The 26,852-nt window shown below is 41.2% G+C and overlaps 1 protein-coding gene across 5 annotated transcripts in view; it reads left to right on the plus strand.

Moving 5' to 3' along the window:
• Window positions 1-26,852, plus strand: part of WWP1 (WW domain containing E3 ubiquitin protein ligase 1) — a 123,233-nt gene that overhangs the window by 12,030 nt on the left and 84,351 nt on the right. For 3 of the 5 annotated variants that reach the window (XM_061602485.1, XM_061602513.1, XM_061602505.1), the window contains exons 2-4: window positions 12,522-12,612; window positions 20,144-20,285; window positions 24,848-24,972. In XM_061602485.1, the coding sequence (XP_061458469.1) occupies window positions 12,543-12,612; window positions 20,144-20,285; window positions 24,848-24,972 (337 nt within the window). In that variant the 5' untranslated portion in view covers window positions 12,522-12,542. Of the gene's footprint in view, window positions 1-4,720; window positions 4,808-12,521; window positions 12,613-20,143; window positions 20,286-21,203; window positions 21,492-24,847; window positions 24,973-26,852 lie in introns of those variants that run through there. The other 2 variants (XM_061602494.1, XM_061602524.1) reach the window with 2 other exon arrangements.

Genomic DNA, 26,852 nt, shown 5'->3' on the forward strand with positions numbered 1-26,852 from the left:
TGATATAAATATTGTGAAAAGAAAATTACATACTGAAAAAAATATAAGCTTCTTGTTACATTTCAGGATAATTAGACTTCTGTTTATTAAACTCTGAAAGAAGACAGATACCTAGTGTTGTTTTGCCCCATGTACTGCCATGTTGATCAATATTCTGGCTTTGCTCTCTGAAATTGAAAAGGAAGGGGAACTTTGTCCATTTTTCTTCCATTGTTTGTCTGGCTCAGTGCTTTACTTCTAAAATGAAAGCATTACATAGGCTGGGCAGTCATGTTGTTTGACCTGGAAGTCATTATCCCTAATCCCAGTTCTGTGAGGGCTTCTTGTGATTACACAGGGGTAAGAACCATATTATTCTTGGGGGATCAGAGAAGAAAAATGCTTTAAGAATTGGTGCCTGAGTTGTTTTCCCCCCTCTTTCCTCCCTGCCTCTTTCTTCTTGTGTGCCTTGTTTGTTAGATTGTAAGCTGCGGACAGGGGACTGTCTTGTATTAATTGATTGTATGTAAGCCACTATGGGAGCCCTTTTGACTGAAGAATGGGGTACAAATAAATTAAAGTGCTTTCTGTCATTGGTGTCTTCTCTACCAAATCATCTTCTGTCTGAAGGTGCCTGTCCTGTTCTCACTAGGCTCCTCAGGAGGCAAGAGACTTCCCAGAGCTAAGACAGTATCCAGGGACAGTCCAAAGTCAGAGTCCAGACTGAATCCACAACAACAAATGGATTGGGCAAGAAGCAAAGTCAGAGCAGTCAAAGGTCAGGAGTCAAACAGTCTGTGGACTATGCTGGTTGAGGGCAAGGCAAGAGGCAGGTCCAGAGTAGTCAAAGGTCAGGTCTGTAGTCAACAGGTGATTAGCAGCCAGGTTAGGTACAGAGTTGGTTTACAGACATTGTTCCAGGAGCTCTTCCAGCCTAGCATTGGAATTTTTATGCTTGAGCTGCTCAACCCTATTAATCACCTACAGCCAGTCCTTTACTCCCGAGGAGTCCGAGCCTGCAGTTGAGCACTCCTGTGGATGGGCCTGGTCTCCAGCTGGTATTTGAGGTGATGCCTCTTCCTTTGACTTGGGAATCGTTCAGCCTTGATGTCAGAGGCTGAACTTGCCCTCTGCACAGATGGTCCTGGCTCCTCATCTTCAGATGGAGCCTGAACCAGGGCTGGATCCAAAGTCGGAACCTCCTGGTCTTTGTCTTATGAGGATTCCCCTGATAAGGACTCCCTAGCTGGCCCCTGATTGTGCCAACAGAGCTGTCATTTAGGCACCTGCTGATGACATATATCTTCTAGGCCACCTCTGGCTTTTAGTACCAATATGCTTAAATTTACCTTGGATTGGATATTTTACTGTTTTGTATATGTGCTTTTATTGCTGAGTGTTTAATGTTAATTCTGTACAAATTCTGTACACTGCCTTTGTATTTTATGGATGATGATATAAGGTATTTTGTTTTTATGCAATATTAAGTAAAAATAATGCACAGAGCATTATTATTAATACAGATGTGAGCCTTGGAATTGAAAGCAGGTTCCAAAGCTAAGCCTTAATGAATTGTGGCTCAGGATGCTCTAGTCTCTTGGCAGCAAGGTTGATAAAAACTAGTGATTTTAAAAAAAAAGTTAAAAAATTAGATTTTTTTATTTAAACAGAATTTTTAATTTAAATCAGATTTCAAACTTTTTTTAAAACAACTAATAAAAAGAGCCTAGATTAAAGATATAATCATAAATACTAATTATACAACTTCTGAGGATATTCTATGAATATGTTAACAGCAGTTTATGGAGATGTGAAATAACCTGATTAGTCCTATTCTGCAGATGGGGTAAATGAAGTGCTCTCTCGCTCTTGCTGTCGCTCTCACTCTCTTACTCTCGCTCACTTGCTCACTCACTCAAGAATTTGCCTCTATCTAAGTGCAAAGATAGAGAAGGTCAGTGAATAGAGAATTTGGGAAGATGGAGTAGATCCCAGCTCTTAACACCAGTGGCCTCTTCGGCAGGTGTAGAGAGAATGTTTTCTTCCTTAGGACTAAATTCATTCTAAATTAGGGGGGAAAGTTGGGAAGTGAAAAAGGTGGAAAGCTTGTATTTCTTTTCTAGACAATGAACAAGGAAGACAAAAGTGAAGGAGAAGAAGACTGAATTAACTGTACTACCAATATTTTAAGTTTCTCATGTTGACTTGGTTAAAATTGCCTAAATTTAATTTTTGAAGAACTATCTAAAAACTGAAATAGTTAACCATTCAAAAAGTCATGTGCGTGTTTTGTTAATGTTGTTTGTTCTTCTGGTTAGTTTTCTTACTCAACAATCTTAGTTCAGTTTAAAAGCCTGTTTGGTGGTGGTGATTCTGGGACATCATGACAAATATATCATGATTCGTTGAACAGTTCAATCTGGTTTATCTCCTGAATGACTTCATAAGTTAGTTCTGCTTTAATACTAAAATGACCAAATTATCATCCCATTTTTTGATGAAAAGTAATCAGAAAAAAATTCAGAATATTTGCTTAGTGTGTACCTTCCTTCTCAATGAAACCTACATCTCCAAATATGTATTAAGATTATATTAAACAATAATGTACTTCTACTAAAAATGATTATTAAATAGAATCTTCCTAACTAGTAATTTAAACTGTGATTTAAATCATTGAGTTCTTCAGAGAAGCGATTTAAATCATGATTTAAATATATTTGTTTTAAACAGGGCTGTGGAGTCGATACGCCAAACCTTCGACTCCGACTCCTCTATTTTTCTACTGTCCGACTCCACCCAGAATTGCTTCCAACTCCACAGCCCTGGAAAGGGTTGTAAATGTCTTTTTAAATTGGAAGCTCTCATAGGAGCATTTTTATCACTGCCTGAATATGTGCCTGATCTTGGCATCACAGCATTTGTCTTCATCTGGGTCCTGTGTCATACAATGACACGCAAAATGTTTTCCATCTTGAGTTATGGTTAAATGCTCAACTGCAGCTGACTTCATGGGAAGCTTCTTTGACATTTTGAACTTCTTGACAGTAAGGGCAGTTCGGCAATGGAACCGACTGCCTAGGGAGGTGAAGGGATCCTATTCGCTGGATGTCTTCAAGCAGAGGCTGGACAGCTATCTGCGGGAGATGCTCTAGCTGTGGATTTCCTGCTATGAGCAGGGGGTTGGACTCGATGGCCTACAAGGCCCCTTCCAACTCTATGATTCTATGAATTTATATTTTAAAAAAATTGTAAATCAAAATTTATTTTGAAGCCGGTGTCGGAGTTGGTACATTTCTTCTGACTCTACCCAAAATTGCTTCCGACTCCATGACTCCGACTCTGACTCCACAGCCCTGGTTTTAAATCAAATCAACCCTACTTGGCAGGTTGTACATTGGAAAATCCCTATTATAATAGCTATAAAATAGAACCTCTGTATTTGGGGGCAGTGTACCTCTGTGAATAAAAGGGGATGACTATTTTATGCTTTGCTTGTGAGTTTTTCAGGGTCATCTGTCTGGTCACTGTTAGAAATAGAATACTTGAATTGATGATGATTGGTCTCTTCAAGCAAAACAATTAGACTATGTCACTTCCCATCATCATGGTTCTTTTAACTTTGGTAGACTCAGGAAGCATAACTGTTATGCAAAGTTGGAGGGCAGATACTTTTCAGTGTTGCAACTGGGGATGGGGTGGTGGTAAGCAAAGGTATTTGCAATGGGCTATTTTCCATTGATAATTCATTCTGACACAGGTGGCTGTGCTGTTCCTGTTGTGTTGGCTAACTTTCCAACAACAGTTTTGGTGTCAGTGGAAAAGTGCTTTTTTTAATGCATCTGAATAACTTCTCAGAACTGTGTGGAAGTTCTGGAACTCTAGCACAAAGAAAAAACATCAATAAGTGACACTTGGAAGCCTCCCCCCCTAAAAAAAACCCCTTAAAATGTTAAGGGATGTGGTTGGTTTATAGATAACTTTGTGCAGATTTTCCGCCAAGCCAGGGCTGGTAGAGGGGCTGAGAAGTTTGCTTCAAATTCTTCTATGAGGTGATAATCTTATTACTTCTGTCTGGCAAACTTGTGTCACTGGTGCATTTTTATATTTATATTCTGTTATCTAGAAAAGTGAAATTATCCATGGGTGGAGGGAGTAATTCTGTTTGATAAGTTATAGACCACTCACCGACTCCACTTCTTGTTCCCAGTAGTTCCTAGGTGAAATGATAGGACTGAGATAATTTTCCCCATAATAATTTCTGCTTCAGGAAGCTTTAAGTTGCAACAAATTACCAGATGCAAGTACTGCAATTTTTATAGTTTTCAGAACTATCATCCAAGAATAGAGTAGTGTATATTTTTTACTGTGTGACTCCATACCTGTTCTTTAGAAGCAAATTGGTTAGATTTACTATGAAATGCATAATGTAGTACAACCTATGTGCCTAAGCTATTCTGACAGCCTGAACTATTATTTGTCTTTTGGGGGCCCTTTGAAGCTTAAAGTAAAAGAAGAGAACAGCAGGGTGAAAAAGTGCTGCTGCTGTGGAACTGTACTATATTCTGTAACTAGGAATGCCAGCACATGAATAATGATGGATGAAAAGCAGCAAAAGAGATGAATGGTAATGGGGGAAGCAACCTGCATGTACAGAGCAGGGTAGTGAGGGAAGAAAAGCACCCCATTCCTAAATTATTTTGACAGGTATGATTATTTATTATTTTATTTATTATATTTGTAGCTTACTGCATCTTGTGTTGCCACCCCCTGCACATTCCTTGGAGGTGGCACATGAAGAAGGGCCTCAGATGACAAATGCAGGCTCCAGGTAGGTTCATGTGGAGAGAGGTGGTCTCTGAGGTGTTGGGCTCCTGATGTGCGTAAGGCTTTATAGGTCAAAACCAACACTTTGAATTGAGCCCGGAAACTAATTGGCAGCCAATGCAGTTGTGCAAAGATCAGTGTTATATTATCAAACCTACTTCCATTCAACAATTTGGCCACTGAATTCTGCACTAGCTGCAGTTTTGAAACTGTCTTCTAAGGCAGCCCCATGTATAATGGATCGCAACAATCTAACCTAGAGGTTACCAGAGTGTAGATAAGATTGCAGCTCCGCTACCAGCCAAAGCTGATGGAAGACCCTTCATGCCACTGAGGCCACTTGAATCTCCAGTGACAGAAATGCTTCCAGAAGTCCCCCCAAACTATGCACCTGCTCCTTGAGGGAGAATGCAGCCCCATCCAGAACTGGTTGAACTCTACCTATCTGGTCAAAGGAACCACCCACTAACAGTCCCTCAGCCATATTTGGATTGTAATTCAGTTTATTGGCTCTCACCCAGTCTGTCACAAAGGCCAAACACTGGTCTGGCACATCTACTGCCACATCTGTGGTTGCAAAAGAGAAATAGACTTGTCATCAGTATGCAAATAACACACAACATACTCCAGATTCCTGGATGACTCCACTTGGTGGTTTCATGTAGATGTTAAACAGCATGGTTAATAAAACTGATGCCTGTGGCACAGTACATTAGAGGGTTCATGGGGCAGAGCAGCATCCCTTGAGCACCATCATCTGGAGATGATAATCCAAGTAGAACTGGAACCACTGTAAAGCAGTACCACCCCCTTCCAACTCAGACAGCCACTCCAGAAGAGTACCATGGTCAATTGTATTGAAAGCTGCTGAGAGATCAAGGATGAACAGAGTTGCACTCCCCTTCTCTTTCCTGACAATGGACATCTTACAGGATGACCATGGCTGTCTCCATGCCAAAACCAGGCCTAAATTCTGATTGAAATGGATCTAAAATCATTCCCATCCAAGAGAGCCTAGATCTGATTAGTGACTGCTTGCTTAATAACATTACCCAAGAAGGCAACATTAGTGACAGGTCGGTAGTTGTTTAATTTTTTTGTATTCAAGAAAGGCTTCTTGAGTGGACTTACTGCCCCTTCCTTTAAGCAGGGAAGGACTGTTCTTTCTCATAAATAGGCATTAAATCACCTCCCTGAGCCATCTAGCTGTGCCCTCTTTACTAGTTTTAAGGGCAAGAATCCAGAGCACATGTAGCTGCCTGCATCGATCCAAGCACCTTGTGCACATCCTCAGGCCATATCAACTGAAGTTCAACCAGCAAAACAGGATTAGACATTCTGTATACTTTTTGAGATTCACCTGCTATAATAGGAGAGTCAAAGTCCTGGAGGATGCAAGCAATTTTAGCCTCAAAATGCTTTGCAAAGAAGTCACAGTGAGTCACCATTGGTTCCACCAACTCGTTCAGGCCAGTATACAAAATGCCCAATAATACCTGGAAAAGCTCTGATGGATGGCATAGTGAGGATACAATAAAGTACTTATTTTCTGTCTTCACTGCCATTGAGTAGGCTCAATAATGAGCCCTCGCTAGTGTCCAGTTGCATTCGTTTGGAGCTTTTCTCCACTTGCATTCAAGCCATCTCACTGCTTGTTTCATTTTCCCCTAAGCTCTGGTGTATACCAAGGAGCTAGTTCGGCTTTATCAAGTAGGAGAAGGCAATCATGTCAGTAGCCCAGGTCATCTGCATATGTCACAAATCAGCCAGGGGTTTGACAGGAGCATCAGTCATACCCACCAGAAAATCCCCCAGAACCGTCTGGAAACTAATTGGATCCATCAGTTCCTGAGGGTGGATCATTCTAATAGGGTCCCTCTTGCCATGCAGAGGAGGAAAGCTGCTAAAAGACTAAAACTCAGTAGGAAGTCATCTGATCATGAGAAGGGACTGGTGTTAAAATCCCCCACCTACAGATCATCCTCTTTTGCCTGGCTGAGAAGACCATCCAGAATGTGGTATGCCACATGAATTGGTCTGATGACATGTTGGAACAGCTCCATAGTTGTCATGGTGGCCACAAAGTCCTGAGCTGCCCCAGAATTGGTGATCACAGCATGAATGTTGAAGTCCTCCAAGACTAATAGCCTGGGGATCTTCAACATCGCTGAGATCACTCCTGTCAGTTCAGGCAGGGAGACAGCTGGGCAGTGAGGTGGGCAGTAAACCAGAAGAATCCCTAATCTGTCCTGATTGCCCAGTGCAAGGCACAAACACTCTACAGCCCTACGCCAGTGTACAGGAAGCCCCGGAGAGAGATTTAATTCCTATAAACTATAGCAACCCCCTGCCCTGACCCCCAAGTTTGCCTGATGCTCAACTGACTACCCAGGTGGGCAATGCTGGGTAAGATGAATTCCACCCTGCTGACCCATCCAGGTCTCAGTAATACAAGGCATGTGAGCTTTCTCATCCACCATCAAGTTGTGGATGAGAGAAATTTTATTTCAAACTAACCTGGCATTTAATAGCAGCATTCACAGGTCTGAGAGTTGGCTGATAGAACAACCACAATTCCTCTGGCTAGAGAAGTGGCTGGCTGGCAGACAACACAGCCACTAATTTTCTGTGTTGTATCCCCCATACCTGGCATGCCCTTCTCTCACAGCATACCTCTCCTCCTTACCTGAGACTACTGTAATTGTCCCCTCCCAAAGCACTCCCCAACTGAGTCTGCCCTTAACGCATATCAACCACTCAAACGAAGCCTTTGAGGTACACATCAGCCCAGCTGTTATACACCTAAGCCCCTGGATGTCAGTCCCTGTAGAGCTGTCACCGTAGCAAGGGATGGGCTCTTCTGCAGCTGTTAGGTGACAGAAGGAGGAAAGAGCAGCAACTTTACAGAGGAGTGGGTGGGTGGAGATACTCAGTTGCTCCTTGATGGTTCTGGCTGCTGCCTCTTAATAGCAACAATGACACCAGAAAAAATTCTTGAGGGGCGCAGACAACAGAAAAAAAGAAGGGGGGGGGGAGAAAGTATATTTCTAGGTTGGCAAAATATACTAGGTGGGGGTGAACCACTTGTTTGGTGGAGTACTTGCCCCCGTCCCCCTTTGTTGTTGCCCATGCTTAGTAGAAGTCCAGCTTCTAACTGAGGTGCATGATGGCCCAGTTATTATACCCCCTTGCCCCTGGATGTCAGCCCAGGTGGAGCTGTTACTTACAGCAGGCAAGGGGTGGTCTCTTCTACAGAATAAGGAAAGGGCAGCAGCTTTGCAGAGCAGGGAGTCACCTGCTCCTTGGTGATCCTGGCTGCTGCCTCCTAGTAATAGTCCAGCCTCTAGGCATGGTGTGAATCTGTATCAAGATTGGTGAATATATAACATTTATTAAGGTATTTCTTTTCACTCACATTTATTATTCTAACTATTAAAACTTATCAAGATCAAAATAAACATCTTCCATTTTTGCATTAATGAGTGCCAGGTGTTTGTCATTACTTGAGTCATTTATTGAGTCTCTTATTAAGGTATGCATACATTTTAGGCAATCTTTAAATCATTAACTTGAGACCTAGTTCCTTTTTTGTTTCTGTGTTTTGTAATTACATTTAGTTTTATATTTATTTAAACTACTTCTTGCTAAATCCTCATTGCCAAAGCCTTTCTGTATAATTCCAGTAACTAGGCATATATGCACCAAAGATCCAGAGTTGTTTGTCTGCTTTTAATTATTATTAAGGGCCTGATGCATATGGTTACAGAAAGATGGTAAATCCTCCCTGTTTTTAATTGGGATAGATTGGCAAGCATAGATTTAGCAGCGTCTTTTTTTAGAATATGGCCTAGCAACTGGAGAAGGTCAAGGACAGAGAGCAGGCTAGAGAACAGTCTTGGGAAGCCACCAGGTGAATATACACAAATATTGGAAAGATGAAGTTGAAACAGATCTGTTAAGGATCTGTGATTAATTGCTCAGATATTCTAGTAAAAAATATATCTAAAGCTTATATAGATGGAGGGGGCATGATTTCTGAAGTGGTTGGATGTAATTAGATAAGCTAACTGCAGTTGAAGATGGCTGGGAATGGAGTAGCTGCAATTTCATAGAATTATAGAGTTAGAAGGGGCTTATAAGGCCATCGAGTCCAACCCCCTGCTCAGTGCAGGAATCCAAATTAAAGCATACCCAACAGGTGGCTGTCCAGATGCCTCTTGAATGTCTCCAGTGTTGGAGAGCCCACCACCTCCCTAGGTAATTGGTTCCATTGTTGTACTGCTCTTAACGGTTAGGAAGTCTTTCCTGATGTTCAGTTGAAATATTGTTTCTGTAACTTGAGCCCATTATTCTGTGTCCTACACTCTGGGATGATCAAGAAGAGATCCTGGCCCTCCTCCGTGTGGCAGCCTTTCATGTACTTGAACACTGCTATCATATCTCCCCAAAGTCTTCTCTTCTGAAGGCTAAACATGCCCAGTTCTTTCAGTCCCTCTTCATAGGGCTTTGTTTTAGTCCCCTGATCATCCTCGTTGCCCTCCTCTGAACCTGTTCCAGTTTTTCTGCATCCTTCTTAAAGTGTAGTGTCCAGAAGGAAATTGATCACACACCAAAACAAGATGTGCTGATAATTGTGGGAGACTGGAATGCAAAACTAGGGAAGAGAGAAGAACTTAGGAATTGTGGGGAAATGGGGCTTAGGAGACAGAAATGGAGCAGGAGAAAAACTTATTGAATTCTGTGAAGCCAATAATTTGTTTCTTGTGAACACATTTTTTTAACAACCGAAAAGAAGACTGTAGAAGAGGACGTCACCAAATGGTCAATATAGGAATCAAATTGATTATATAATTGGTAGCAGAAGATGGAGAAGTTCCATACTTTCTGTGAAAACAAGACCAGGTGCAGACTGCAGTACATATCATGAACTGGTCGTATTTATTTATTTATTTATTTAATTCAGTTTTTATACCGCCCATAGCAAAGCTGTCTCGTATCAAAAATCAGAATAAATCTAAAGAATAACAACAGAGCAATCATAATGCCAAAATACAATTTAAATAACATCCCAGAAGAATATAAAGATCAAACAAGGAACAGGTTTGAGGCTTTAAACTTAGTTGACAGAGAACCAGAAGAACTATGGAGTGAAGTCAGAGACATGATCAGGGAAGAATACAAAAAGACAATACCTCTAGTTAAAAAGAGAGGGAGACCTCAGTGGATGAGTGGTGAAACCCTTAAAATGGATAAAGAGAGAAGGAAAGCAAAAGCAAGAGGAGATAGAAACACAGAACCCTAAATGCAACAATACAGCGACTAGTTCGTAGGGACAAAGAACTACTACAATAGTTATTGTATAGAAATAGAAGAGGACAACAAAAAGTGAAGAACAAGAGCCCTGTTCCAAAAGATTAGAGAAATGAAAGGGAAATTTAAACCACAAGTAGGGATATTGAATAATCAACACTGACTGATCGAGATGAAATAAAATGAAGATGGAAGCAATACACCGAAGAACTCTATAAAAGAGATGCCAGCATGACAGATTCATTCACGGAGGAACCATATGATGAAGAATCAGAAATTTTAGAATGTGAGGTGAAAGCTGCCCTTAAAATTCTCAGTGGCGTTCCCCACTCTCTGGAACTCCCTCCCGTATGATCTCCGGCATGCCCCTTCCCTGAATGTATTCTGCCAGGCCTTGAAGACCTGGCTTTTCAGACAGGCCTTCGGGACTTCCGGGGAGGGTTAATCTCTATGACTAATTGCCTATTACTCTGAACTGTCATTGTTTTATAATTTTTATCGTTTGTATTGTATTATTATGATGTATTTTATTGTAACTGAGTTGTACGTCGCCTAGAGTGGCCACTGGCCAGATAGGCGACACACAAATTATTATTATTATTATTATTATTATTATTATTATTATTATTATTATTATTATTATTAAAATACTTGGAAGAAACAAATCACCAGGAATAGATGGCATACCAATAGAGTTGCTACAAGCTACTGAGACTGAATCTGTCCAAATTTTAGGATTTAGAAAGGGAAGAGGCACCAGAGATCATATCGCAAACATACGTTGGATAATGGAATGGACCAAGGAATTTCAGAAGAAAATGACCGTGTGCTTTATAGATTACAGCAAAGCCTTTGACTGTGTAGATCATGAAAAACTATGGAATGCTTTAAAAGAAATGGGGGTGCCACAGCATCTGATTGTCCTGATGCACAACCTATACTCTGGAGAAGAGGCTACTGTAAGGACAGAATATGGAGAAAGCAATTGGTTCCCCATCGGAAAAGGTGTGCGACAGGGGTGTATTTTATCACCCTATTTGTTTAATCTATATGCAGAGCATATCATACGAAAAGCGGGATTGGACCAAGCTGAAGGAGGTGTGAAAATTGGAGGGAGAAATATCAATAATTTAAGATATGCAGATGATACCATACTACTATCAGAAACCAGTAATGAAATACATCCCTGTCTCACACCTTTTCCTATTGGGAACCTCTTGGTTTCTCCATATCCTGTCCTTACAGTAGCCTCTTGTGCAGAGTACAGGTTGCGCATCGGGGCAATCAGATCCTGTGGCACCCCCATTTCTTTTAAATCATTCCATAGTTTTTCATGATCTACACAGTCAAAGGCTTTGCTGTAATCTATAAAGCACAGGGTGATTTCCTTCTGAAATGCCTTGGTCCTTTCCATTATCCAACGTATGTTTGCAATATGATCTCTGGTGCCTCTCTTCCCTTTCTAAATCCAGCTTGGACGTCTGGCATTTCTCGCTCCATATATGGTAAGAGCCTTTGTTGTAGAATCTTGAGCATTACTTTACTTGCATGGGATATTAAGGCAATAGTTCGATAATTAATGCATTCCCTGGGATCCCTTTTCTTTGGAAGTGGGATATATGTTGAACACTTCCAGTCTGTGGGCCATTGTTTTCTTTTCCATATTTGTTGACAAATTTGTGTCAAAATTTGGACAGATTGAGTCTCAGCAACTTGTATCAACTCTATTGGTATGCCATCTGTTCCTGGTGATTTGTTTCTTCCAAATACTTTAAGAGCAGCTTTCACCTCACATTCTAAAATCTCTAGTACTTCATCATATGGTTCCTCCGTGAATGAATCTGTCATCCTTGCATCTCTTTTATATAGTTGTTCAGTGTATATCCTTCCTCTGAGTTTGGATGCATCTTAGTCTGGTGTCTCAGCTTTGAGCATTCTGCCTTGGGTGACCCTGCTGGGAATCTAGCCTCTTGGTCTAGACTCCTGACGGCATTGCTGTCAGGTTCTTTCATACTCTCAAACTGCTTACCATGTTCAGAGCTTGGAAACGTTACTTTTTTGAACTACAACTCCATCAGCCCCAGCCAGCATGGCCACTGGAATGGGCTGATGGGAGTTGTAGTTCAAAAAAAGTAACTTTTCCAAGCTCTGACCATGTTAAGGTGTGCATCCTAGAGGAGGAAATGAGGGTATAGATTGATTAATAATTTGTAACGCATGGATATGTGTGGACAGGGAAGTTGATACCCTTTTTGAGAACTAGTAAATATTGTGGACTGATTTGCAAGGCTGACTGAAAATACAGCAAAATATCGTGATGATTTTAAAAAAAATCTCTACTGTATATTTAAGTGGTAAATTCCTAGTAGTGGGTATTTAGTGAAACTTTTCATTTTTTAATAAAATAGGTTGATGTTGCAGCCTCTGACATGGCCACAGCCTCCCCAAGATCTGGAAACAGTAATAACTACAATGGAAGACTACAAATGCAAGTAACTAGTAAGTAAAATTCTGTAAATTATGGATTTAATCTTTTGTCTGGCCAGTTGTTAGCACAGGCTGTAACTAGCTAACACCTGTGTTGAGTAGAAATTGCTCTAAGGTGAACCAGTGAATGCTGATCTAGTCCTGTGTTTTTTTGTCCCTTTATATGGAAGATAGAATTTGTGCTGCGCAGTAAAATGAATTACCATAGTGTTTCTTTGTCTCTCCTGTCAGTGACAGTGGGTAAAATAATTGTATCTTTCCTTTGTAATCCTAAACAAGGATGTTGGTGTGTATTTTCCATACTTTACAGACTTTATTGTTGTGCTGGTGGATAGTAGTAGTAACTAACATTACACCAAAATGTTGCAGTGTGGAGGGAGTGCTTCTGTTCAGTTTTCTGGCCATTCCGTTTTTCTGTCCCTCCTGATTTTTTGTTCCTTCCTCCCCCAGACAGTTAGCCAAATATCCACTGAGCTTGTTTAGTCGTCCTTGCTGTTTTTGGTATTGCTCCCTTTGGTTTTGTACATCTGCAAGCCTTCAGGTTCTTATAAGTCTGCTGAAGGTCTTTTGTTCATAGATGATGCTATTTTGATTACATAAGGAGCGGCACACAGAGAATTGAGTTTGCTATTAGTAATACATATTTTTGTTTAGCCATTAATTATAACAAATATGTACAACTATAAAATAGATAACAAATTTGTTACAGATTTGGAAAAGCTAATACAGTATAGTAAGTAACATATAAACTAATTTTTCATGAATTGCTTATGTGGTCAAAAATAATTCAAAACTATCTCCTTTACCAAGGAGAGAATTGATTCCTAAAAAAGCTTGGTGAGTGTGTATTGCAGAGATGGCAGACACAGTAATTTTTATTTTTTCGTAATCCATTTTATGTTGTCGCTTAGGAACAATGCTATTTTCTTCTGAACAGATTAACTTTGAATTTTCAGCAAAATTGATCCCAGCAGTTTTCCTCTTCCAGTATTATAGACGGGGCATTATAGATGGGGCATAGCCATCCATTATACCTGCTGCTGCTGCAGAAACTGCAGGTCTCTCTTGTGGTCTGCTGCCTTCTTGGACAATCAGGAAAATATAGTTTGCTTGGACATTTTAATGGTTAGCCATTCTATCTGAGCTTAATAGAAACAGAAATGTTAACACATCTTAGTTACCATAAATGTTATAAGTGAACTCTGTTTTATTTTTGTACGTTTCTTTGAGGGCTTATTTAGCTGAAAAGTGACTAATACATATTTATGTTCTGCTTTAGAATTATCATAGGATTTCATATATATTATCTCAGTAAACACAAATGCTTTACTTCATCTTTCTGGTCCTCAAATCCAATAAATATACCTCAAAGCCAAAACAGTATATTAGAACTCTGAGCTAGTATGACAATAAAGAGTTAGCAGTCTGAGATGTCATCTTCCCTGGCAATGCCAGCCTCCATTTAGTTAGCTCTTTGGTCTCCTGAGAACCAAAAGCAAACACAGCAGCTTTGTGCAGTTGCTTCAGGTCCAAATGCATTTCACAGCCCTGAGTCTTTCGCTGGTAACCAGTTGCATACAATTAATGTTTGCAAATGGTGAAACATAGGTATGTATGGGCAGACAATCTACTTAAATCTTTTCTAGTCTTAGAGATGTCCAGTGGTGCTTCTGACTTCTTCTCCCATCCAGTTTCTGCTGAATAACCCTGCATTTGAACATTCCAGGTTTAAAAACCATATATGATGGGGTACTGGGAGAGTGGCTAAGATTACAGTTGCTCTCAGGGTGCACTAGTCATGTAATTCTGCTGTAGTTAACTTGCATAGAATGGAACTACCGATGTCAAGTAAACTGCTGCTACTACTACTGGTGTTTAGGAAATTCATATACTGTTCTTCAAAAGACCACATGACGGTTTACAATATAATATAATAAACAACATTGTGTAAATATATAACATAATATCCATACAATACATATTATGTATAAGCAGTACATAATAATACATATTACTAGATAATAGTACATAATACATAGTGAGCAATACATAATAAGCAGTAGTGTCAAATTATACTGTTGTGTACGTAAGAGAGAATGAGCGGTTTGTTCCTAATAATTTGAAATGCTTGAGGAGTACTTCACTGTAGGTTATGTGTGCACATACATATGCCCTAGATACAGAATGCTTCTGTCTTATTTATTTATTTATTTAAAATATTTCTATCCCGCCTTTCTACCCTATAATAGGGCAGTCAGGGCGGCTTACAATAAAATCGAACATGTACAAAATAAAAATTGTACACAATAAAGATCACAAAAACATTAAAATAAATTAAAATACATAAAATGCAATTAAAATACATAAAATACTACAGACACACAAACGCACACACACATTTAGGGAGTGGTACTGAAGGGACTACAGAGGTAAAAATTAACATAGAAGGCATAAAGTCAGTGTCAGGCTCTACCCTCAGTCCCTATGCTATATCACACAATACTGCTGTTTCAAATGCGGCCAAAGATTTAAACACGCACAGGTCTGCAGAGCTTATCAGCTTACTTCTCTGGATTGCAGCCATGGCATGTTTTAGTGATGTTTTGTAGGTTGATGCTTCAGAGTGTTGTCATGTTGCTGTACTGCCTGTGACTATTTCAGTCAAGACCGAAGAAGGCTAAGTAATTTAAGCAAACATTAGAATAAATGGTGTTCGTGTTAATAACAATGGTCTTCTTTTCTGGTGTGAAAAGCTGTCAAACTCTGTTACCTACTTTAGTTTGTTGCCAGTTCTTCCATATATCTTTTTTGTCACCTGAATAATCACTCATATAAAATATAGGATATCTTTTATTACTTTTAGTTTAATTTGTTTTTCATGTATTTTATTCATTCCAGTTAGTTGTTAGTTGCTTTTTAGGGGCCTCACAAAGCATTGTACAGAAATTAATAAAAAGAGTATTACCTCAGGTAGTGTATGAAGCACTAAGTGGACGCAGAAAAATAGACACACAAAAGATACATAATTAGATCACCAGCAGTCTTTTAAGTTAACAGTAAAAAGATAATTTGTTAAGGCTGCCTTGAATGGCAGAGTGAAGGGGCCAAATAAATGTTAACTGGAAGAGAGACACCTGAGCGCCACGTGGAGGGGATGAGTAGAGCCCATTCGGCAGATTCAACTTCCCCCCTTAGGACAGAATTTCCACAAATTCCTATCATGGATTAGGGGTATCGTGGCTAAGGAAGTCAGGAACTCGGGGTACAGGCAGGGGCAGAGCCCAGTTTAAGATCTAAGCGCCATAAGAGGAAGCGCGGTTCCACATTGGGACATAAGAAAAGAGGGCATGTCTCGTCTACCCCAAGCAGCACCTTTCACTCTCCCCCCCCCTCATCCCCAGGCTCCTCCTCCCCTTCTCCTGTTCACCAAAGCAATCATGGGAAGAGGTACAAGGAGAAACAGAAATGCAACAGTAAAGACACACATTCCTCTCACCACCCTAGAAGTAAGCAAGGGGATAAGAGGGTGATGAGTAAACGGGCAGCTACAGCCTTGGGACTCCTGTCAGACTCGAATTGCTCTTCCTCCTCAGAAGGGAGAGAGGAGAGCTCTTAGAGGAAGAAGTGGAAGCACCTCCTCCTAAGGGGAGACTTTTTCAGGCAGAGTTTTTTTCTGCTCCGCTACCAAAGGCTAGATAGGTTTTGGAACTTCCCGAGGAACAACCCAAGGGGGGGGGGGAGCAAGGCACTTCCACTGCATCAAAAGGCTCCAAGGCAGCCTTCCCAGAGGGCCAATTGAAGATGGATATTCTGCTTTTCCCAGACTCATTCTAGGCTCTTTGGAACGCAGAATGGGCCAACCCAGCCAAACCCAAACCTGTGCATAAGCTGGTTAGTATACTCTATTCCTTTGCGCCCCTGATCATGGGACAGCTAAACACCCTGGCAGTGGACTCAGCAGTGGTTGCTCTCTCCTCTTCGGCTGCTATTCCCACTGAAGGGGAAGGGGGACCAAAGGATGCCTGTGATAAAAGGGTGGAGACTGCACTGTGTAGGTATTTTGAGGCACAAGGTGCAGTTTTCAGAGCTTTGGCTGTGGCATCAGTGTTTACGTGACAAACATGATGTGGGCAATGAACTGGCAGTCAGGGATAACATCCCTCAGCAAGTGAAGGATGCACTGAGGAAGATATCTCTGGCAGCAGCCTTCCAGGCAGATGCTACAAGGGATACAATGATGTTCAATGACAGGTCAATGGCTTCTGGCACGGTGGCTAGGCAGAATCTATGGTTCAGACACTGGGAAGTGGATCCTGGCTCACAAAGCCGTTTGGCGAACTCTCCCTTTGGGGGGGCGAGCTATTTGGAGACCCTCTGGAGAAAGTTTTAGTGGAGACAAGGGATAAGTAGAAGGTTCTTCCCATGGCAAAAAAAGACGAGGGCAAGACCAAACAACAGCAGTCTTTTCGGAGCTCCAGTCACTTTCAGCTTCAATATACCTCTGGGTATAAATCTCAATGGAGAAACTCAGACAGAACCTGCAACACCAACAGGTCCAGACAACAGTCCGCCTCTCCTTTCCCCTCCACTTCAAAGATATAGAAAGGGTCAAAGAAGGGGGCAAGCTCCCTGAGGCCAGGCCAGGAGCTCTGCATAGAGCCATAGGGGATTGTTTGCTACACTTTGCACGGGCATGACCACATCAGACCGCTGGGTTCTTTCCACAGTGTCGTCCGGTTACTCCTTGGAATTTTCCAGTCTTCCAAGGAAAAAGTTTATCGCAACCCCAAAGTCCAGGAGACCACGTAAACATTAGGCTTTTCTGAAGGCCATAGGTCACCTGCATACATGCGGTGGAACCAATGCCTGCTCGAGAGCAGGCTCAGGGCGTATACTCAATTTTTGTCCTGGTTTTGAAGAAAAATGGGAGTGTCCAGGCTATACTCAATCTCAAGTGGCTGAATTTGAGGATGTCTTACAAAAAGTTCAAAATGGAGACCTTGAAATCTATATCAGAGGCCATAGATTGAGAGGACTGGATGGCATCAATAGACCTTTCCGAGGCCTATCTCCATATCCCAATTTGCCGACGACACAGGAAATATCTGCTTCCGTTACGCCAATCAGCATTATCAGTACAAGGCACTGCCCTTTGGTCTGACTCAGTTCCAAGAGTGTTCACCAAGGTACTAGTAGCTCTGGTGGCCCATCTGAGGACCTTGGGGGTGAGGCTTCACCCTTACCTCAACAACATCTTGGTCAGGGCACTCTCCAGGTGTCAGTGTGCCAGGGATGTACAGACAATGTTGCATTGTCTCACCGACCATGGTTTTGTGGTCAGCTACGAGAAGAGTACCCTGGAACCCACTCAGACCATCACTCATTTAGGGGTTCAGATAAACTTAGCCCTTTTCAACATGAAGCTCACTCAGGAGCAAGTAGACAAGATTCGGGACCTCATGGCAAAAGTGGATGCTTCAGAGTCAGTAGACCTGATGGATCTAGCCAAGTTGCAGGGAATGCTAGCTTCCTCTCATGCCTTGGTGAACTGGGCCCAGTTTCATTCTCATCCCCTGATGCAGGTGCTGTTGCTTTTCCAGCATCAGATAGCAGAGTCAGGCAGGTTGAGGATTCCAATCAGTCCAAATCTGCATGTGGAGTTGGGATGGAGGTTGGCTCCTCAGAGGCTGCTGATGGGGGTAAGCCTAGAATCATCAGTGAGAAAGATTCTGACCGCGGATGCCAGTCTCTACGATGGGGGGCACATCTGGATACTCGTGACATAGGGTGTAAGGAAGGACAGCAAAAGGTGACACAGTATCAACTGGTTGGAGCTACGGGCCATGCATCTAGCACTGCAGGAGTTCACATCACAGGTCTCAGGCTCACATTTTGGTGAGATCTAATAACACCATTACCAAGGCATATATCAATCATCAAGGAGGAACGAGATTGGCTGCTCTGGCAAAGGAGGCCCGGAGGTTGTTGAGTTGGGTCGAAACTCATCTCCTGTCCCTGAGGTCAGAACATGCGGTGGGAGTCCAGAACATAACTGCGGATTGGCTGAGCAGGACCTCGCTTTCAGATACGGAGTGGCGTCTTCATCCTCTGGTCTTCCAACAAATCATCAAGATCTTCAGAGTCCCACAGGTGGATCTTTATGTAACGTATCAGAATGCTTAGCTCCACAGGCTTTTCTGTCGTTTCCACCACTTAGAAGCTCAGGGGCTGGATTCACTGGTGACAGACTGGCCAGTGGGTCTCCTCTATGCCTTTCCTCCCATCCCTCTCATTCTACAGACAGTCAGACGCATCAAGCATCTGAAAGCCAAGGTGATTCTGATAGCTCCATGCTGGCTGAGGAGGGCATGGTTTCCAGAGTTACTACAACTCTCAGTACAGGACCCATGGCACATATCATTGGTTGTAGTTAAACTTATGGTTTGTTAGCCAAATTGTAGCTTTATCAAACCATGGCTTAGTGTTATATGTGAACTAAGCCAATAAAGGGCTGATATAAACCACAATGTTGGCTTATTCGAATTTCATTATTTTGGTAGAACAGCCTTTATGATCATTGGCTTGGATCCTAAGATAAGTTAACTTAGGAAATTAATGGAAGGAAAGTCACATTCTCTCTCTCCCTTCCCCCTGCACCTGTGCCCTTTGAAAAGCCTCTCTGAAGAGTCATGGGCTCTCCTTAAAAAAGTAGGATAGGACGCAAGGGAGTTCTGGGAAAGGGGAGAATTTTGGGTGCTTCTGCCATTCCCCAGCAGCGCCCAGTACCCTATTGCATTGCTCAGGATAACTTTCTGATTATATGGAGAGGACTTTCAGGGGGAGGAGGGAATAGGACACATCTTCCATGAAGTTTCTTATTTCGGATCCATGCAAATGTCTTTTATAGTTTTATAATTAGAAACGTATTCTTTATTATTCCATGGAGAAAGAACATGTAAGATAGAAACGTGAACATGCACGTCTTGTTTATTTATGCTTCTCTGCACCAAACTTAAAAACCCAAATAGGACAAAAGACACGTGGAACAGCCTTTAGACTAGCTTTTCAGTTAAAGGATTGCTTGAGGATGACTCAAGGAAAGCTGAAAAAATAAGCAGCTATAATTTCCTTTATCCTACACAATATTAAATATTTTCACTGATCTGCTAAACATGTGACAAAAAGTCAGGCGGAGGGGTTAAGTAAATAGGATGTAGCTGGCTTTGTTTGTTTGTTTGTTTAAAATAGCAAAATAGCTGTCATATTGAGACAGCCTGGGGAGGGCAGATTTTTTTAAAAAAATGTTCTTATAAAGTGTTGCTCTTCTCAGAGTAATGTGATACAGTGACTATCTAATTTACTGTATTTGAAGGTCTGCTGGGGCTGTATTTTAGAGTTGAACTGCTGGCTACATTTTTCAGCAGAAGCTGAGAAAACAAACTTGTTTTTCAATTTATTATTATTGAATAGGTATGTTGGTAACTAGCTTTGTCATTTTACAACATGAAATGTTTTACAGTAGTTATAAGCAATTTTTTGTTAGTTTCTAGTGCCAGACTGAAAAGAAAAAAGAACTGGTTTGGTGGAACTGCCATCTACACAGAACTAGTAGCAGATAGTGAAGTTAAGAAAACATCTAAATCCAACAGTTCCTCAAATCCAAAATGGGATGAACAGCTGACTGTGTAAGTAGATTTTTTTCTGTTACATTATTGTGAACAGCTTCCTTGCAGTGGCATAATGACTCATATACCACTTAATTAAAAAAAACCTGTTTAAGTGGTTTACATTAAATAATATAAAATAGTATGTTATATTATTCAACAGGTATTGTTCCCAGTCCGCTGTTCCTCCTTTCCACAAAAGATCTGTGTACACACAAAGGATCTGATATTATTTGACCTGATGAGCATGTTAGATGGTTATATCTGAACTGAAACATTAATGGGAGAAGGAACTCATACAGAAAAAGGGAATCTTTTTTTTAAGTTTTGATCTCCCCCCCCAATCCCCTGGGATAAGTGATTATGTAATTGATGCTGTGCTCAGAGAGCAGTAGTGTAGTTGCAAATTCAAAAGTGCAGGGTCCCTTCATCATAGCTACACCACACTCTGTCACAGGCAAGCCCCTTTTCTACTTTCCCTTGCTCTCCCTGCTGTCTTGTAAGTCCACACTCCACTACAACAGATGTCCTTAGGAGCCAATCTGCATGAAAGGGAAGGCTGTGTGCTAGCTACTGAGAAGAACCATCTCAGTGACTGACTCACCTCCTTTCACTCTGATTGGCTCCAATCAGCATGAAAGGGCAAGGACTCTTCTCAGTGGTGAACACAGTCCATTTTCATGCTGATTGGCTCATACATAGAGACCTGGCTGGGACCCTGATCCCAAAAAAGTAACGGGTCTACAATCCCCCGTGACCCTGGATGACTGCAACCATGTCAGAGAGCATTGGGTAGGCACATTGCTTCAGGTCACCAAGTGGCTCACAGCAGCTGCACAGTGATCCAAGTATAACTAGTAGGTAACAGAATAAGCACTTGGCACGTCTAAAAAAATGTATTCACACTAACAATTGTATTCACATGATTCTCTCTGCCAGCACAGGCATTCAACCCCAAGAAACCCTAGGTATATCTAGAAGCTGGGATGCTGTATATCTCTTCCACTATGGAATTTCAGCCTGATATAAGCTGTGCCAAAACAAGATGCATGTCTCCTGGGTTGTGTAATATCCTGTGCCAGGGGAGCAGGAGACCTGACCTCTTTGAGATATTGGACTGCCCTACAAATTTGTCAGAATGCAAACACAATTTGGGTTGGTCTTTCACAGTCCAATGCACTTCCTGTGTAGCTTGGAAGAATTTGGTAACGTGCCTCTGAACATATGGTAAGTGGTGGCAACACATGCCATCTCCAAAGATAATTATATTTGTGTATGTTTGTTGGTGTTCTTCTTACTTTGCTTCTTTCCTGTGTTACTAATGTTTCTACAGAGAATCTAAACTAGAAACTTTTATTTCCCTCATTATTCATCCTAGAAATCTGTGTCAAATTTATTTTATTAATTTCAAAGCCTTTTTATTGCTCAATGTCATATGATGGTGAAGACAGCCTTTTGTGTTTCAAATTGGAGGTTATGTTCTATTTCTATTTTGGGTGCATTAACAGTTGAATCTGAAACTGCAGTTTGATGTAAAATCAGACTGATTACAATATGTTGCTATTTCAGCAATGACTCTTAGCTGTGGAAAAAAAGAGGATGCATGTTTTCAGCCTGCTATGTTTAAACCACTTCATTTAAGGCAAGGTGGGCATGGTCAATTAAAAACATAGAGCACACCTAGAATTTTGGTAGAATATATTTTACCTCTCACTGTTTTATCTTGTGCAAATTGAGACACTTCTGAGGTCCCCTGGAGACTATTCTGCAGAAGTCAGTGCCATTATTCCACAATTATTTTTGGAGGGTTTTTTAGTGCAAATTTTGCTCTACTTCACATATTCACAGAAATACAAACAAAAGAAAATGATTTCCTATAGGAAACGTCACTAAAATTGCAAAGGAAATCAGACATATTTAAAGTGACCATCTGAACTATATCAATTGTCTTAATGTTGCTTCCTCCCTGCTAAAACAAGATCAGCACAGCACATGTCTTCTTTCTATTATTTGGGGTGATTGCAGGTGTTGCCACCACTCACCATATGCTCAGAGGCACATTTTACCAAATTCTTCCAAGCTACACAGGAAGTGGATTGGACTGTGAAAGACCAACCCAAATGGTGCTTGCATTCTGACAAATTTGAAAAGCAGTCCAATATCTCAGAGAGGAGTTCAGGTCTCCTGCTCCCCTGGTGCATTTACTATAGCTGCCCAATTTCCTGCTTTTTAAAGTTTGATAGAAATAGCTGTGGGCTATAGGTACGTTCTTAAACCGCAAGGTTTTTTGCCTATTAGTGAATATTCCTGCTTTTTAATTCGGGAGGTAAGAAATGGGATCCTGTGCAAGTTTGCTGAGAATGGATTGATCATTTGCATGCTTATTGAGTTCAGTGGTATTTATTTCCCTGCAATCATGCTTAGGATAGGTGAAACTGACCACGGGATGGGGAGGGCAGGAGGAGGAAGAGGCGGAGGGGAGGACTGGGATGGCAGCAGGAAGGGGAGAAGAACAGGTTTGAACATCTGCATGTTTATTGAATTCAGTGCAATTAACTCCCGTGCAATCATGCTTAGGATAGGTAAAACTGACCGGGGGGGGCAGGGAGGGGAAAGGGGAAGGAGGGGATTGGAAGGGGTTGGGGATGGGGAGGGAGGGGCAAAGGAAGGCGGAGGGAAGAGGCAAGAGGGAGGGGATAGGAGGGAGGAGAAGGGAGGGTGGGTTTGATTATTTGCATACTTTTTGAGTTCAGTGGGATTTATTTCTGTGCAATCATGTTTGAAAATGGAAATGGACTGCCTTCAAGTCTATCCCCACCTATGGCGACCCTATGAATAGGGTTTTCATGGTAAACTGTATTCAGAGGTGGTTTTACCATTGCCTTCCTCTGAGGCTGAGAGGCAGTGACTGGCCCAAGGTCGCTCAGTGAGCTTCATGGCTGTGTGGGAATTCGAACCCTGGTCTCCCAGGTCATAGTCCAACACTGACCTGGGGGAGGGGCAGGGAGGGGAGGCGGAGGAGATTGGGTGGGTGGGCACTGGGAAGAAGGGAAGCCCCTTTCCTTTATTTATTTATTTATTATTTGATTTATATGCCGCCCTTCCTCCCAGCAGTAGCCCAGGGCGGCAAACAGAAACGATAAAAACACTTTAAAACATCATAAAAAGACCTTAAAATACATTAAAACAAAACAACATTAAAAACATTTTTAAAAAAGCTTTAAAAACATCTTAAAAAAAAGGTTAAAAACATTATTAAAGAAAACATATTAAAAGCAATTCTAACACAGACGCAGACTGGGATAGGTCTCAACTTAAAAGGCTTGTTAAAAGAGGAAAAGTCCTCAAAAAGCGCCAAAAAGATAGCAGAGAGCAAAGGGAAAACATTGTGAACAGTGTCATTGCTTTTCAGCATTTCCCCCACCTTTTTATTCTACAACAGGCACAGGTAGCCTCCCACCCAAATTTAAACCAAAGCTGTCCCTGGCCACATCCACACCAGGCCTTTATTTCACTTTGGACAGTCATGGCTTCTCTCAAAGAATCCTGGGAAGTGTAGTTAGTGAAGGGTGCTGAGAGTTGCTAGGAGAGGCTCTGTTCCCCTCACAGACCTTCAATCAGAGTGGCTGGCTGTTAAACTGCTCTGGCCACTGAAGCTCTGTCAGTGGAACAGGAGTCTCCTCTCAGCATCCTTCAGAAACTACACTTCCCAGGATTCTCTGAGGGAAGCCATGACTGTCTCACTTGAAATCAAGTCTGGTGTGGGTGTGGCACCCTGATTGGTCAAGCCCAGCAGCTGTGAGGCTTTTAGAACACTGACAGTTGGTTCTTACTGAGCATGCCCCGCGTTATCATAGGATTCCAGCCAAAATTTCTTAAATTAATTAAAAATCAGCCAGGCATTTTTTTAACCTTTAAACTGCAGAAGATGAAGGTCAGAGTATGGGGCAAGGTCAGTATTAGGATTACAGGTACTCTGTGAACATGGCTGATTTTTAATGAATTTCAACAGATTAGAACTCTCAGAGAAAAAAGTCCAAAAGGGCTCTGAGGTTTTTTCCTCTCTTTTTAGACTTTGAACTCTCGATTCTCTCTGACTGTTTTGTGTATCGCCATGAAAATTGACAGGGTTGTTAAGCAAGCGTTTCTGAGTTCAGTACTATACGTTTTGTAAGGTTTTGTTTTGAAATGAGCTTATGGGAAGCATCAGAATGGCATGGGGGTATTTTCAATGTGACATTCGGAATGTGAAAAACCCACGCTGGGCATAGTATACAGCCACTCTCATGGCTGTATGATATCTGAGATTTACTTGGACTTAGGTTGGGGACATAGCAGTGTACCTGCATTTTTCTTCTATATATAATTTAACAAAATATTATTAAACACACTGACAAATTTGACTGTCATTAAACACAGCAGCATATTAAAAAATACTGTATAGTGTAGATTAAGATCGAAAGTCTACTTGGATATTTTAGACCTAGCTGTTGTTTTGCATGCTGAGTATGATGAAACTAATATATTGCAATGTGCTACATATTTCAAGCTATAATAAAACTAAATTTGTTTGTTGTCTTTAGGAATGTGACTCCGCAGACCACTTTGCAATTTAGAGTTTGGAGCCATCATACTTTAAAAGCTGATGCTTTATTAGGAAAAGCCACTGTAGATCTTAGACAAGCATTGGAAAGACATGATAGAAGATGTAAGTTGCAAATTTATTTAATTTCCATTAATTAACCAAATCTTTATAAGAAATTGCATGTTTTATTTTTTTATATGTTTAACTGTACCTTCTGTTCCAACTGTAACATTTGCTATAGTCATATGTAAAGGCCCCTAACTGGACAGGGAAAACCTTGCTTCAGTTGTCCATGCACTGGTAACCTCCAAATTGGACTACTGCAATGCACTTTATGTGGGGCTGCCTTTGAAGACGGTTCGGAAGCTACAGCTCGTGCAAAATGCAGCAGCCAGACTGTTAACAGGGACTCGGAGGTACAAACATATAACACCGATTCTGGCCTGCTTGCACTGGCTGCCTATATGCTTCCGGGCTCGATTCAAGGTGCTGGTTTTAACTTATAAAGCCTTACACGGCTTGGGACCACAATACCTGATGTTTGAACCCGATATGAACCTACCCGTACGCTGCGTTCAACATCAAATGCCCTCCTTCGAGGGCCTACTCAGAGAGAAGCCCGGAAGGTGACAACGAGAAAACAGGCTTTCTCAGTGGTGGCTCCCGAATTATGGAATTCTCTCCCTGATGAGGTACGCCTGGCGCCAACATTGTTATCTTTTCGGCGCCAGGTAAAAACCTTCCTCTTCTCCCAGGCATTTTAATATGTTGATATTTTAATATTTAATATTTTAATATTTAACATCTGAACATCTTAATATTTTAACCAATTTAATACTTTTTAAATATTTAATATTTTAGTGTTGAGTTTTGTAGCTGTTCATGTGTTTAATTATGTTTAGGTTTCTGGTATAATTACTTTATTTTTAAGTTGTTTAATATATATTTTAATTGTATATTGGATGTTTATGTTGTGAACCGCCCAGAGAGCTTCGGCTATGGGGCGGTATATAAATAAATAAAGAAAGAAAGAAAGAAAGAAAGAAAGAAAGTATTTTGTCCACGCATTGGCAGATTATCATTAACTGACCTTGCTGGTGATTATAGGAATATTATGATTGATAAAGCATAACCCATAAAGCAGATGCTAATGTATATGAGCAAATCTGAATTAAGTTCTTTTGATTTTTTCAAAACCTAATGAGATCTTACTGTTAGATCACTTAGTTTTTTCTGAATGTATTAGACTGCTTACTCTGTCTTCTAAAGTCAACTGTCAGATTAGGGTTATCAGAAAGTGATATTTTGAGTCAATCAAGAAAAAAGCCAACAACATTGATTCTGGACAGTGATTCTTTCCCATATGAGCTGAGATATAAGCAAATGCCTTCCTAGAATAAACACAATTAGAGATTTTGGCAGAGTGATAAACTATATTAACCACTCCAAGTAGCTCTTCTAGTATGCTTCTACCCTGTGTGAGCAGCCTTTTGCTGTGTCTTGGACAGAGCAGCTGACATGCATTTTAAGTTTGTGGCTTCCTCAAAGTAAGAGCTGCTCACACTGGGGAGAGAAGTAGTTGCAGAATTATTTGCCTGTGCCACATCATGTGGGAGAAAATAGCAAAGGGCATAGGAAGCTGCCTTGCACTGGGTCATACCATTGGTCCATCCAGCTCAGTGTTGCCTACTGGCAGCAGTTCTCAATAATAATAATAATAATAATTTAATTTTTAGGCCGCCTATCTGGCCGAAGCCACTCTAGGCGGCGTACATATTAAATTCAATAAAATACAAAATACAGTAAATACAATAAATACAATAAAATACAAATAATCATCGGTGACAGAATAGCAGCAATTGTAATACATAGCAGCGGGGATTGAGTATATAATTAGCCCATCCCGATAGTCTCAAAGGCCTGACCAAACAGCCAAGTTTTTAATGCTCGGCGGAAGGTATCCAGGGAAGGGGCATGTCGAAGATCGAACGGGAGGGAATTCC

Source organism: Rhineura floridana, chromosome 1, assembly GCF_030035675.1.
Source record: "Rhineura floridana isolate rRhiFlo1 chromosome 1, rRhiFlo1.hap2, whole genome shotgun sequence".
NCBI classification, from domain to species: Eukaryota; Metazoa; Chordata; class Lepidosauria; order Squamata; family Rhineuridae; genus Rhineura; species Rhineura floridana.